The sequence below is a fragment of the Narcine bancroftii genome, chromosome 10 (assembly GCF_036971445.1).
Source record: "Narcine bancroftii isolate sNarBan1 chromosome 10, sNarBan1.hap1, whole genome shotgun sequence".
Lineage (NCBI taxonomy): Eukaryota > Metazoa > Chordata > Chondrichthyes > Torpediniformes > Narcinidae > Narcine > Narcine bancroftii.
Window position 1 is genome coordinate 35,638,392 of NC_091478.1, and position 15,211 is coordinate 35,653,602.

Below are 15,211 nucleotides of genomic sequence, written 5' to 3' on the forward strand. Positions count from 1 at the left end.
CACTCCCCATCCACCAAGTGCTCCAGTTTTCTCCCACATCCCTAAAGCATGTGGGTCAATTGGCCACTGCAGATTATCTCTGGTGAAGGTGGATGGTAGGAAAGAAGGGGCCAAATAAGAATGTGGGGGGCAACAGATTACAGGAAAAGTCAGTGGGGGAATGGAATTGCACTGTGAGCTGGTTCAAACCTGATCAGCCAAATCAGGAAAATTGTGTATATTAAGGAATTATTTCACAGCAATATATGTGCCCTTCAGATAGTCAAACATCCATGAAATGTGGGTGAATAGCGGCTCCTCCTAAAAATTCCTTGAGGTGTTCTGTATCCTTACACCTGTGGGTCACAGATCAACATAGCTACAGTTGTCAGTTGTGCCTCCATCTTCTTGGCATAGAATCAACAAGATCATTCTGTAGATTAGCAGAATGGCCATCCCAGCCATTGGTTTGTTTTCCCAGTCTTCTGACTGACCTCTCTATACATAGTGAAGGCTGCCTATTCAGTGGGCAAGCAGCAAACTGAGAGCCACAAATGTGGCAATTGCTTCAACCTGAATCGATCCCACGTATTCAGGAGAAATTTAGCTGGTGACAAGGATGTGACCTTTGCGAGTGAAATACATGCCTTTTATCTCTCCAGCTCTTGCCCTCTTGTATAGACCTTTCACATCACGACTTTCACAGACATCTAAAGGAGCATCAACAAAGACTTCAAAGAACGGAAGGTTGGAATTCTCATGAATCTTTCTTGCATCTTCGCGATCCTGAAATGTACAAAATTAATACGGTTGGTTTGTGATCCAATTTTCGGAGGCCACTGATTCATTAATTCCTTGCTAAATGTCTCTGCATGGCAATCATATAATGTTGTAAGCACAGACTATTGTGTTAAAAGTCAGTACAATGTGATGTATTCAGCCGATTAGTTGTATATTCACAATCCTATCAATGAATATACTAACTGATCATTTGCTAAAATATGCTATTGATAATAAATTCACCATAATCTGCAAACTTCCTATTAGAATTGGTGTGTACTTTTGACCTCATTAGCTTAATGTGATATTTTGTTAAGGTTTTAATAATGAAATCACATATCTGGGCTGTAATTAAAATAATCAAATACTGTATTAGAATGACCATAGGTTACTGAAAACCTATTAAATATCAGATGGTTTCTTCCTGTTTTATAACTCCCCATTGGAGAGAATTTATCCAATGATCACAAGGAGACCATTTGGCTCTTGATATTTATGCTGATTCTCTGTACTTTCCCATTAATCTTATTCCTACCATTTATTTTCCCTATTCCCTTTATTACCTCAATTCTTGACTCACTTGCTACCTACCTAAACAAGGGACAATTTACAACAGTTTCAAACAAGAACAGCTTTGGGACGGGAGAAAAGCAGTGGGGGAAACAAGGGAAGTTGGTGCCGACTGCACAGATGGAACCAGAGGTCAGGATCAAACCTAGGGCCCTTGGCCTATGATGTGTAATAGAGTGTCTGCAGATGCTGTAATTGTAGGAAAAACACAGAAATGCTGGAGGAGCTCAGCAGGTCACGAACCGTCCAAAAGGAAGTAAAGACGTGTAACCCACATTTCGGGCCCGAGTCCTTCTTCAAGGTACAATCAAAGAGCAGACAGGGTAAGGACAAAGAAAGGAACACAGACAACAGGCAAAAGACCATACTTGAACGGGGTTTGGAGAACTGAACTGGACTGAACTGGTGCTGGGGGGGGGAGTGGGGGGTGGCTCTGTGAATGCAGGGGTTGGAGAAAAGTAGAGGCAGGGATAGGGGAGGCAGAGAGATGGGCAAGGAGAGGCAATGGAAACCGGAAATGTAACAGAGGGCAGCCAGACGGGATATGAGGTTTCACTCCTCCTCCTGCCCTTTGCCCAGCCTTTTTATGCCTGCTTTTTGTTCATACCTTGAAGAAGGGATCAGGACTGAAATGTTGGTTTTACCTCCTGTGGCTCCACTGAAACCTGCTGAGTTCCTCCGGTATTTCTGCGGGGTTTTTTTTTCCCCCAATGAAATAATAGGGCCTTTTTTACTAACCCAGTTATGAACTGAAATTATTTACTCAATTACACTGATCAAATCTCTATGCACCATCTGAACATGAGACTCAAAATATAAAATTAATAAACCTGGGGTTATGAACATAACATAAAAGGTTTGAACTTTTGAAATATTGGAATGATTAGGGATCTGTTTCGACAAAGAACTAATAGTGAAATGTGGTACTGAATGCTATAGTTGTTTGACATTAAAAAATTAATCTTTCTTATTCAGCTCATACAAGGAATACACCCAAATCAGTCACTTAAAACTGAACTCAAGTATCATTGTGCCTTTTTAAAAAGGTGCCTTGTTGCTATTTTGCAGATCATCAATTAAGCTATCTTTTGTATCAGCAATGCCAGGACACCCAACCTTTAAGCAATGGTATCAGTACCCTACTTTTCATTTACAGATTCTCCAAAGATCTATTTACTGGGCTATCCATTCCCTCTGGAGAATCTGCCTTGCAGTCACAAAGACTCCTCGAGATTGAGTTTCATTTTAATCACTGATTCAGGACCTTGCTTTGGATTGGCCGGTTGCTTTACGCCGACGAAAGCCAGCAGCCTTGCATGCCTAGTTTTCTTCCCACCTCTGCACAGAAGGGGAGATTTAAATTAATTTGCATCCTGGAGGATATCCGTGTCAAAGAGCTTATTATTACCTTGGCAAATGGAGAAATGAAACTGGTGACACAGATCAGACCAGCATCTGCAAACAGTTTGGCCACCTCAGCAATACGGCGGATATTCTCCTCACGATCCTCTGAGCTGAAGCCCAGGTTTTTGTTTAATCCTTGCCTGATGTTATCTCCATCCAGAGAGTAACAAGGTATACCATGGGTCACCAAATACTCCTCCAATGCAAACCCAATCGAGGTCTTTCCAGCTCCTGACAAACCTGCGTAGAAAATACAGACATTGTTTCGAGAGTTCTTAGCGTAAGCTGACAATAACGTCTTTAACGTTTCAAGGCCTTCTATCAGTTTGCTTCACCACACTAGCTGTTCTGCAAGGGGCTGTTATTAGAAGGGAGGGAGAGAGATGGGAAGGAAAAGAAAGATCAGAGAAGATACAAATTGGCAAGAGGAATGTTTGTGGTTCAAGGTACGAGTGACAAAGGCTGTAATCCCCTATGAACTGTATAATCAACTTAAGTGGGTGGCAGGGTTAGTGTAGTGGCTACGGCACCAGCCACCCTGGCTTAAATCCAGCACTGGCTTTAAGTTGTTTGTGTGTTCTCCTCGAGACCTGAGAGGGTTTTCCTCAGGTGCTGTGGTTTTCTCCCACCCTCCAAAACATATGGGGTTGTAGGTTAATTGGGTGGCACAGGTTTCAATGGCTGGAATGGGGTTCTACCATAAAATGAAATTAAAGATTAAATTAAAGCAAAGTCACTCAACATGTTGTTTTACCAGCTCCTACGTTTCCCTATTGCTTCACAAGCCAGCCATGATAAATAAAAATGGCATCAGCCTCATTGCTATGGATCGCTTGGTTTTAACCAGCCTCATGTCACAATTCCCCCTGAATGCTCTAATCTCCAATTCCGGTCACGATTCAGCTCCATTGGAAAAACACAACAGAAGAGAAGCTGAGAGAGGCGGAATGGACGGTGAATTTCTGGAATTTTCTGTTCCTGACGGCGGCAGAGGTGTGATCACTCAATGTATTACAAAGGGGAAGGAGAAATGGGTCATGGGAAACTGGAGCAGAAGAGTTGTTGAGGGCAGCAAAATATTGACTGGTGGAGTCAATGTGAAGGATCTGGTAGCCTAGACCCGGTCCTATTTTCATGTACTCCTGTGGTTTGAACCAAGGGGATATCTAATTTAGGGTCAGAACACATGGGCTATTATGAAGGCTGGAAGATTATTTGTCTGCATAACGTAGTCCTAATTGAAAGCTTTGCGATATACCAGGCTAGGTCAGTGGAGAAAGGAAACCCTGAGCCAATGTCATGGATGGATAGCTGGCAGAACTGCTCTGTTCTGATACCGACAGAAATAAAGAAACAAGATTCCTTTATCGTCATCTGCAGAGATGCATAGGATGCGTAAATTTTTGCCTGCCTCAAAGGCACACAGAAAGGTGTTGCTATCCCATGGCCCCACCAATAAGTGAAACAAAGAGTCATTCAGAGATGAGTGTCTGTGGAAAGAATGAATTACCAGCAGTTGGGAAACCTGATGTTGAATCTAGAAGGCTGCAACATGCCCTGAGAAAGGTGGTGTTATTTCTCAAGCTTGGGGCCCGTAATAACAGTGCAAGTTGCCAATGAAGAGGGGTGAAATAAAACAAAGGAAGAACATCTGCTCCTAACCATTTTTAACTCAGTTAGTCTCATCAGAGCAGAAACAATCCTTTCATACCTCTCCCCAATTTTGTCTGCTACTTCTTAGTTTCCCACTTTTGACTGAGAGTCCCAGACTTAAAACATAAACTCTACACCTCCCCCCCCCACCCTACAGATGATGCTGCCCAGTTTGATGAGTGTTTCCAGCATTTCCTGTTTTCATTTCAGATTTCCAACAACTTCAGTTGTATTTTGATTCACACAAGCACTGTTGGTCTGGCAGACACAGCCCTGCAGAAAGAGGGACAGATCGTGATACTAACTGGATGATCCATCAAATCAATGAAAGGCTCTTGAATGGGTATGTAAATACATGATGTTTGCATGTATGGTTAGAGAACTACCCTTAGTTTCACACATTCTAACTGGTCTTTCTGTCTGTTTTTTTTTTAAATGTTGTCTGCAGTGCTTGGACTCAAAGTAAGGAACTTCTGCACACTTTGCCAATTGGTGGCAAGAAAACAACAAGGTAAAAGGAGATCATTGTACAAAATGGTGGTTTGTGGGCTAACTCTGGAAGCTGAAACAGCTTCCTTGAACTTGAGCATGAAAAAGTTACAGGTGCTGATTGAAGCAAGGGTTATTGGTTAAAAGATTGAAAAATAAATTGAGACCCAGTGCATACTAGCCCTTGAGCAGAAACTTGCAACACTGAGTGTGAAGGAACAGTATAATGGCTGGCAGGTTACATTGGAAACTTTGGTGCAAAGCACTTGGTACAAGATCCTCGAAATTCCCATATAAATGCCTGCATGTTTTATTTCCCCAGGAAGTAACATTGTGGAAATTGATGTTGATGATCAAAATGTGTTACGTAGAAACACAAGGACGTGTTCACTTGACTGAGATGGATTCTGAAATACACATTTCAACAGCAATTGATTTAATGGCATGGAAAGCAAAAAGAGTTTCATTTGGGTAGGATATGTACAAAATGTTCAGGTTAATAATAATCCTAAACTATGTTAAATTGTGGAGAGCTACAGATCTTACTGTCATTAACAAAGACTTTGACCCCTTCATAGAAAATGAGCTGGGAGATTTTTTTGTTGTTGTTGTGCATTCAACAAATTAATGGAATCAATTTGAATTTCTTAGCAGATTTAACAACAGCCAAGAGACAGTCTGACAGTGGGATCTAGAGTTCCAATGCAGATTCTTAACTATCGAGGACATCAACAAGAGGTGGTGTCTTAAGAAAGTGGCCTCGGATTTCAAGGACTCCCACCACCCAGGCCATGCCCTCTTCACTCTGCTACCATTGGGAAAAAGGTACAGGAGCCTGAGGTTGAGCATCCAGTGGCACAAGGACAGCTCTTTCCCTCTGCCATCAGATTCCTGAATGAACAATGAACCATGGACCCTGCCTTACTTTTGACTTTTTCTTGCACTATTTTTATTTATTTTGTAAGTTGGTTTCTATAAATGTTTGCACTGTGATTCTGCCATAAAACAATGAATTCTGTGACTTGTTCAGGGCAATAATTGCTGATTCAGATTCTGAAAGAAGGACACCTTTCTCAAGTTTGGAAGCAGAAACAACAACGACAGCAGTTATTTTGAACAGATCAAAATGACTAGAAACCTGTGAATAGGTAAAATCTGGAAATAATTTGTGTATAAAAAGAAATAAAGCATAATATATACATAAGTGAAAAAACATGGATGTGAGCAATATTACTGGAGAGCTGAATAAATCAGTTGCTTTAATTTCATAGCTCCTGACATCTCGCTATGTGCCTTTGTAAGGCTGTACACCTTAGATTCAAAGTAAATCACAACACAATGAGAGTTAGATGGATGCTAAATAAATTGAGATAATGTACTATTATTTACCTGTCAGCCAGACGGTGCAACCACGGAATCCCCTACGAATGCCAACAATTTGACCTCTCTTGTTTCGACTAACATGATGGGACTGATACACCACATTGGTGGATTTATGAATTTCCTGTGAAAACAGCAAATATCATTTGTTAGCCATTTTCTGACAAGGCAACACTGCAAACAAAATACACCGGACTTGTTTCCCAGGTTTACTGTAAAACCGAAGAATCTCAAGAAAAAATTACAAAGAAGGATGAAGACATAAAAGATTGCAGATTCTGGAATCTGGTGCAGAAAAGCAAACTGCACGGATGCAGAGTTCAAACCCAAAACACTGGCCATCCTTTTACCTCCTCAGGGGCTGCATGACCCGTCGAGTTCTGCCAGCAGTTAGATGCATGTCGCAGAAGAGAATGTTTGCTTCACTTGAACACAAGGACAAAAGTAAATAGGAGCAGGAGTTGGCCAGTTAGTCCCTGAACTCAGCCTACCATTTAATATGATCATGAGTGACCTGCCCCAGGCCTCGGCTCTTATTCTTTGCCAGTTCTTTATAATGCAGAATTTTTTTTTGTTTTAAATCTACCTTTTTGGTAAATACCAACAATGGCCAAGCCCCCACACCATCTAGAATAGAGAATTCCAAATATTCCGTCCCTTCTGTGAGATGAAATTCCTAGGTAGCTCAGTTTTAAATGACTGCCCCCTTATCTTGTAAGTATATGCCCTGGCCCAAGAGTTTCATGCCAACAAAAGCAGCAAACACATCATGGCTCTTTAAGCTCTTCGAAGTTTCTATAGATTGTCCCACATTTTTCTAAAGACCAGAGATCCAGGATGCAACATCGCATAATTTATGCTATGTTCCTTTTGAGTCTTATTGATCAACACCCTATTTTTGAACAGGAAAGAAAAAGTAGGCAATTGCCTGTGGAATTAATGATGTGGCATTAATAATTCTCTGGAGCATTAGGGTTAGAGGCTGAGGGAGGTTTATAAAATTATGAGAGGCATTCACAGTGTGGGGACGGCCAGAATATTTCCCCCAGTGTAGAAGCATCATGCACTGGAGGACATGTGTTTGAGGCATGGTACAGCAGATTTATGGGGAGGTGTGAGGGTAAATATTTTACACAAAGAATGGTAGGTGCCTAATGGGCTGCCAGGGGTACTGGAGGAAGCAGATACAAATGCCTGTCAACATTTTTCCATACCTTGATGAAGGGCTCAAGCCTGAAACGTCAGTTATGTATTTCTATCTTTGCTATATAAAGCACACGGTTTGACCTGTAGAGTTTCTCCAGCGTTGTGTTTTTAACATCAACCACAGTGTCGGCAGACATTGGTGTTTTACTTTCAAATCTTCTGCATCCTTCCATGTGAGGGTTATTTCTGCCATGCAGTCTTCAGTGCTTTGTCAATGGTGAGGTGGTCCCTTCCATGTTAGAAATGGTAGATGGTACTGGGGTTCCCAAACGTCAACATTATGTGAGACAGTTACTCAAAATGTTTTTGTGACAGATTCCCTTCTTGCCCATGCTCAAAAGAACCAGATCTGGGAGAGCTTTATATGAGATTTAGGAATATAGATAATTTGAAAATAAAGCAGAAAATGACTAAATATAGTACAAAATATTCATAGATCACCATGTTACACGATTCATGATAAACAAAACAAAGGGGCAAAGTATCAAACCCTTTTAGTAAAAGGGATGCTGGGAAATGAATTATTAAAAATTTTGCTTGCTTAAACTCATACTGCCAGATTTACAAGAACCTTCAAGGCTGCCCTTCACATTTATTAATCTTTAGACTGTAACTTGATGACTAACCATTTAAAGGTGTGCAAGCCACAAGTAAGAAGACCTCCAATAGTTTAAGCAAAAAGCATCTGGGCACATGGTTTTAATCCTCCATTACACTAAGCATTTAAAGGTGTGCAAACCACAAGTAAGAAGACCTCCAATAGTTTAAGCAAAAAGCATCTGGGCACATGGTTTTAATCCTCCATTACACTAACCATTTAAAGGTGTGCACGCCACAAGTAAGAAGACCTCCACTAGTTTTTTTTCTAACATCAAAAATATGCTGGGTGATCATGACTAGAAAGTAATTGAGGTGCATTGTGGATGAACTTGCTACCATCTCGGAATAACTACTAGTTACTTGCCTCAGCCGAACACAGCAGATGATTAACAGTGGGGCAAGAATCACACATCCTTAAATTGAAAATTGTCATCCCATTATAAGGTCCATGCAGCAGAACCAAATCTCCAATTGCCTTGGCGCTCCTTGCCACTGAACCAAGGTCTTACTGGGTCAGGCCCATCTGGCAGTTGTTACGAACTAATAAAATCTCATTAGCACTAACTAAAGGAACAGCAATGGAAAATGTGACCTGTGTGTGACCCTGTACCAGCCCACAACTAATTTACTAAGAATACATGTTCAATATTTTAACTCTATAACTTACTCTACTAAGACATATACAACTAAAGATTTTAACTTTAAAGATTAACACAAATCTGTTACAAGGTTAAAAGAATTCACCCATAAGCATCTTCCACTATGAAGGAATTAAAGAATCACATGAAAATGCTTATTGTTGAAGCTGCATGGTGGTAACTACTGTCATGTAATTTGATTTCTCACTCACTGAACTTTCCTGCTTGCTGCTTGATAACAGCACCAAACAAGAATGAAACAGCACAAAGCTGAAGCGAATGAGAGGATTAATACTCAAAAGTACTGGAGGAACTCAGCAGGATTGCCACGTCCATCAGAGGTAAAGACCTACAGCATCACCCACATTTCAGGCCTGAGCCCTTTGTCAAGATTCTCCAGCACTTCTGTGTATTAAGCACATTCCCAGCATCTGCAGACTTACTTGTTTCACTGAGCAGGAAGATTCATATTATGAATAAGGGGAACTTATTATTTTTTTCAGAAATTCCCAACTGCAAGATAATGTATCACTCAACAAGCATCCTTTTAAAATTGGGAGAAAAAAAAGATTATGTTCAGGCCAGAGTCACAAATAACTTAAAAAAGCCTCCAAAATGAAATGTTATGAATGCAGCTGTTTATTAAAATAATTAAGGAAGTTTATTCTTACATTGTTCAGTGTCTTTTCAAACTTGTACTTAATTTATGTCATGGAACTATCTTGTTACTTTGAACATTGTGGGATTTAGGACGAACCCAGATGCTGTAAATTGAGCCTTATTTATGACAAGATGTCTCACAAGTGACCATTGTAACCAATTTAAAATAAATATATTTATGTCTGTCACTGAAATAATAGTTTCTAGATTAGGCTATTACAGTACAACTCTTATCTGAAATGGTCGGGACCAGGCCTATGTCGAAAAAGCAGTGTTTTTGGAGAACTGGCCATTTTTTTGAAAACAGCCCAGTAGCAACAACAAATCACTTGTATCAGTGTTTAAACAACAAGGGAAGGCTTTTAAAGCATTAAAATAATATTTAATTCTCACCCAAAAAAAATGCTGGCTACTGCCGATCACCGATGCCTCCACACCGAGGTAGGTCCCTTTTGTGCTAGGAGCTTGAGGGGCTCGCTCCTGCCCAGGAGCTTGAGGTTTCCACTGCTGCCGCCGCTGGGAGCCTGACGTCCCTGGTCAGTTCGGCTCCAAAAAAATTTCAGATAAATGAGGATTTTGGATTTCCTTGTTTATCCAAAATTTTTTTTAAACATTTCAGATAACGGAGGATTTTGGAGAATCCGATTTCAGATAATCAGAGTTATGCTGTATTTCTGAGTGATGCATTTCAGTAAACATCGTAAATCATGTTGCAAGACAAAATTTTTGGTAAACATTTTTCACTTCTACATATTTTAATAGCTGATCAATTTTTGCATTAAGATTGATCAAGATTCAGATTAAATAAAGTAAAATGTAGATTGAAAAGACAAATTTTGTAGCAAATGTCTCAGCTTAACCAAATAAAATCCTCAGTGCTTTTTCCATTTGTCAATATGATAACATCAGATAATCAAGATTAATTGATAGATTGCACTAAATTCATTGAAAAACCTCCATATTAACCGAGCCCAAATTCTCAGGTGATAGAGCTGAGAAAGGTGACTTTGGATGCATTCTTGTGGAGTTGAAGCTTTGGAGGATCAAACTGCCGGACAGTTGAGTGGAGGGAAAGGAATTATTGATGCTTCAGGTCATGACCCTGCATCTGAACTGAGAGTGGAGAGGGAAAGTAGCCAGGGTGACAAGAGGGGAAGGGGTGAGACAGGTTTTGATAGGTAATCAGTGGACGCTGCTGAAGATCCAACTGCGCTGGGTAGGTCACGTCTCCAGAATGGAGGACCATCGCCTTCCCAAGATCGTGCTATATGGCGAGCTCTCCACTGGCCACCGAGACAGAGGTGCACCAAAGAAGAGGTACAAGGACTGCCTAAAGAAAGCTCTTGGTGCCTGCCACATTGACCATCGCAAGTGGGCTGATATCGCCTCAAACCATGCATCTTGGCGCCTCACAGTTCGGCGGGCAGCAACCACCTTTGAAGAAGACCGCAGAGCCCACCTCACTGTCAAAAGGCAAAGGAGGAAAAACCCAACACCCAACCCCAACAAACCAATTTTCCCTTGCAACCGTGTCTGCCTGTCCCGCATCGGACTTGTCAGCCACAAACGAGCCTGCAACTGACGTGGACATTACCCCTCCTTAAATCTTCGTCCGTGAAGCCAAGCCAAAGAGAAGAGTGGACTGGGGAGGAGTGAGGATAATGGACAGGAGCCAGGTAGGGGAGGGTTAGGGAGAAAACAGACAAGATTTTTAAAAAAAGGCAGATGAAGCAGGGTGGGGAAGGGTGGAAGGGACAGGAGGAAAATAAGCAGAGACACAGTGTACAAGTGCTGGAAAATGATAAGCAAGGAAGGTGGAGCCAGAGGAGGAGGGGATCCATTGGGTGGTAGAGATAAAACACAGGATTCTGTTGACACTGTGGTTAAGTGAAAAACATATACAAATGCTGGAGAAATTCAGCAAGTCAAACAGTGCCTTTATGTAGCAAAGGTGAAGATACATCATCAATGTTTCGGGCTTGAGCCCTTCATCAAGGTGGAGGGGAACATGAGAGATGTCTGAACAAAAAGGGGAAGGGGGTGGTGGTGAGGGTGGGAGATGATAGGTGGAGGGAGGGATCACTGCAGGAGGGGAGGAGTCTAGGTTAGGTGGAGAGAGAAAGGAACTATGAACTGGAATAACTATTTAAGGGGGGGGTTAAGGTTAAGGTTAGGGCAAGCTGATTAATGGAATGCAGTGTACTCGATGTTCATGCCCTGGGGTTGACGAAAAATGAGGTGTTGTTCCTCCAATCTGTGGGTGTTCAGGATGGGGTAGCGTGAAAGGCCGTGGACAGACGTGAGCTTTTTGTGCGGACAGAGAGGAGGTTCTGGGCGAAGCGATCTCTTGATTTGTGACCAGTCTCTCCGATGTAGAGAAGCCCAAAGACAGTGCATCGGATGCAATAAATGAATTCTTTGGAGGTACAGGTGAAGTCTTGCTTCCCCTGAAAGGTCAGTTTGGGACCTCAGATCGTGCGTGGTGAGGGAGGAAGTGTGGTGCAGGTATTACACCTCCTACGACCACAGTGGAAGGTGCCAGGGGGGCGATGAGCGGGGAAGGGAAGAATGCACAAGGGAGTCACAGAGGGAGCAGTCCCTATGGAAGGCTGACAGGGGAGAAGGGAAAATGTATCTGTGGTGGGGTCCTGTAGTAGATGCTGGAAATTTCTGTGGATGATGTGTTGGATGTGGTGGTAGGTAAAAATAAGGGGGATTCTGAGCTTATTGCTTCTAGGGGCGGGGTGGCTAGGGCAGATGAGCAGGGAATGGAGGAGATGCAGGTGAGGGCCAAGTTTTAGTGGTGGAGGGGAAGCCACATTTGTGGAAGAAGGCAGACATTTCAGAGGTTCTGGTCTGGAAGACCTCATCTTGGGAGCAGGTGCGGCGGAGACAGAGAGATTAAGAGAAGGGGATGGAGTCCTTGCAGGAGGACAGGGTGTGAGGACGAGTAGTCCAGGTATTTGTGGGACTTAGAAGTTTTTGTAATAAATGTCCTGAGATGGAGACAGAGAGAGATCCAGAAAAGGGAAAGAGTCATCAGAGATAGACCAGGTGAGTTTGAGGTCCGAGTGGAAATTGGCCGCGAAATTGATAAAATTGTTGAGCTCATTGTGGGTGCATGAGGCTGCCCTGATGTAGTCATCGATGTACCAGAGGAAAAGTTGGTGGGGGGGGTCTTGCCTGTGTAGTCTTGGAGCATGTTTTGCTCCACAAAACCTGCAAACGGGCAGGCGTAGCTGGGACCCATGCGGGTACCCATGGCTACTCCTTTAATCTGGAAGTAGTGGGATGAGTTAAAGAAAAAATTGTAAAGGGTGAGGACAAGTTCTGTCAGGTGGAGAAGGGAAGTGGTGGGAGGTGACTGCTCAGGTCTGAGGTCCAGGAAAAAGCGAAATGCTTTGAGGCTTTCTGTGTGGGAAATGGAGGTGTAAAGGGATTGGACGTCCATCATGAAGATGAGGCGGTCCGGTTCAGGGAATCTGAAGTCTTGGAGGAGGTGGAAGGTGTGTGAAGTGTTGCGGATATAGGCGCGGAGGGATTGAACTAGGGGAGAAAAGATGGAGTCAAGGCAAGAGTAAGCAGAGACAATGGGTCTGCCTGGATGGTTAGGTTTATGTATCTTGGGTAGAAGGTAGAAATGGGTGGTGCGACAATGAGGTTGGTGGCCGTGGGGAAGGAAGGAAGGGCCCGGAGTCGATGAGGTGAGAGATGGTGGCTTGATGGGTGATGTGATGTCCTGTGGGAGGGGGTTGACAGGAGGAGGTGTCTGAGAGCTGTCAACTGGGCTCAGTAAGGTAGGGAGTGGTCAGTGTGCCAGACCACAACACCACCCTTGTTTGCGGGTTTGATAGTGAGGTTAGGGTTGTTGCGGGGAGAGTGGAGGGCGGAGCGTTCTGAGGATGTGAGGTTGGGAGGAGAGGGGGATAGTGGAGATAGTTGGAGATAAAAATGACCAGAGCAGCCAGCTGGCCAGGAGGTGGTGTCCAGGAGGAGGAAGAGGTCTTGAAGTGGGAGAAACGGTCTTGGGGGGGGTGGGGGGGTTGTTGGAGAGTTGCAGCCAAAGTAGTAGGCCTGGAGATGGAGGCGACGGAAGAAAGGATCAGCATCACTGTGCACGCAGAACTTGTTGAGGTGTGGACGGAGGGAGATGAAGGTGAGGCCTCTGCTGAGGATAAAGCGCTCCACCTCTGAGAGGGGAAGGTCAGAGGGGATAGTAAAAACCACGCAAAGTCAGAGTGGGGGGGGTCGGTGCGGTAGAAAAGGGAAGTTGGGTGAAGTATGTACTTACATGGGAGGGGAATGAGACATCAATGGATGAGGGGGTCTGGAGCAGGGCATGGAAAGGGAATAAAAATGTAAGGACCAGTGGGAAATTGAAATGAGAGCGGGGGAAACAAGTAAAATAAACCAGGTGTATATCACTTTGAGACAACAGTGGTTACGCATGGGCATAGGGAAAGGGCAGACAAGGAGTGAAGTAGTGATGGATCTATGGGGAGTGAGCAGAGATGCAACGCTTCCGCGGAGTCCAGCTGCCCAGTCAACTGTTGTTGACGCCACAAGTGATTTGACTATCCCAATGAAGGAGCCGTCAGTGGTTTTAGTTGAAATCCCGCGACCACCGGTCTGCACCCAAGATGACGGTGCCTATTAATCGGCAGAAGCCATGAGGGGCTGCAGACTCCAGGGAAGTAGAGGACTTGGAGCAGGGCACCGGAGGGTGGGATGATCATGCACTGTCTGAGAGGGAGAGGCAGAGGAGACGACCCATCGGGGCAATGACCACGGCGGTGGACCACCCCTCGCTCTCCCCCCCGCTCTCTCCCCCCCCCGCTCTCTCACCCCCCCCCGCTCTCCCCCCCCCGCTCTCCCCCCCCCGCTCTCTCCCCCCCCCTCTCGCTCTCTCCCCCCCCCTCTCGCTCTCTCCCCCCCTCTCGCTCTCTCCCCCCCTCTCGCTCTCTCCCCCCCCCCTCCTCTCCCCCCCCCCCTCTCTCCCCCCCCGCTCTCTCCCCCCCCGCTCTCTCCCCCCCCCGCTCTCTCCCCCCCCCGCTCTCTCCCCCCCCCGCTCTCTCCCCCCCCCGCTCTCCCCCCCCCCTCGCTCTCTCCCCCCCCCTCGCTCTCTCCCCCCCCCCCTCGCTCTCTCCCCCCCCCCCCCTCGCTCTCTCCCCCCCCGCTCTCCCCCCCCCTCGCTCTCCCCCCCCCCCTCGCTCTCCCCCCCCCCTCGCTCTCCCCCCCCCCTCGCTCTCCCCCCCCCTCGCTCTCCCCCCCCCCCCTCGCTCTCCCCCCCCCCCCTCGCTCTCCCCCCCCCCTCGCTCTCCCCCCCTCGCTCTCCCCCCCCTCGCTCTCCCCCCCCCCCTCGCTCTCCCCCCCCCTCGCTCTCCCCCCCCCCTCGCTCTCCCCCCCTCGCTCTCCCCCCCCCTCGCTCTCCCCCCCCCCTCGCTCTCCCCCCCCCCCCCTCGCTCTCCCCCCCCTCGCTCTCCCCCCCCCCCCTCGCTCTCCCCCCCCTCGCTCTCCCCCCCCCCTCGCTCTCTCCCCCCCCTCGCTCTCCCCCCCCCCTCGCTCTCCCCCCCCCTCGCTCTCCCCCCCCTCGCTCTCCCCCCCCTCGCTCTCCCCCCTCCTCGCTCTCCCCCCCTCGCTCTCCCCCCCCCGCTCTCCCCCCCCCCGCTCTCCCCCCCCCCGCTCTCCCCCCCTCGCTCTCCCCCCCTCGCTCTCCCCCCCTCGCTCTCCCCCCCCCCGCTCTCCCCCCCCCGCTCTCCCCCCCCGCTCTCTCCCCTCCTCGCTCTCCCCCCTCGCTCTCCCCCCCCACCTCGCTCTCCCCCCCCACCTCGCTCTCCCCCCCTCGCTCTCCT

The 15,211-nt window shown here is 46.0% G+C and overlaps 1 protein-coding gene and 1 long non-coding RNA gene across 2 annotated transcripts in view; one reads left to right on the plus strand and one right to left on the minus strand.

Annotated features, from left to right (window-relative positions):
- Positions 1-15,211, minus strand: part of papss2b (3'-phosphoadenosine 5'-phosphosulfate synthase 2b) — a 60,482-nt gene that overhangs the window by 36,132 nt on the left and 9,139 nt on the right. The window contains exons 2-4 of the mRNA XM_069900651.1: positions 6,265-6,379; positions 2,738-2,973; positions 627-765 (exon numbers count right to left, since the gene is read on the minus strand). Of these exons, the coding sequence (XP_069756752.1) occupies positions 627-765; positions 2,738-2,973; positions 6,265-6,379 (490 nt within the window). The remainder of the gene's footprint in view (positions 1-626; positions 766-2,737; positions 2,974-6,264; positions 6,380-15,211) is intronic.
- On the plus strand, positions 4,601-6,105 carry LOC138744456 (uncharacterized). The gene is made up of 4 exons (XR_011345543.1): positions 4,601-4,729; positions 4,835-4,897; positions 5,198-5,346; positions 5,527-6,105. It is a non-coding gene; the product is annotated as an uncharacterized lncRNA (long non-coding RNA).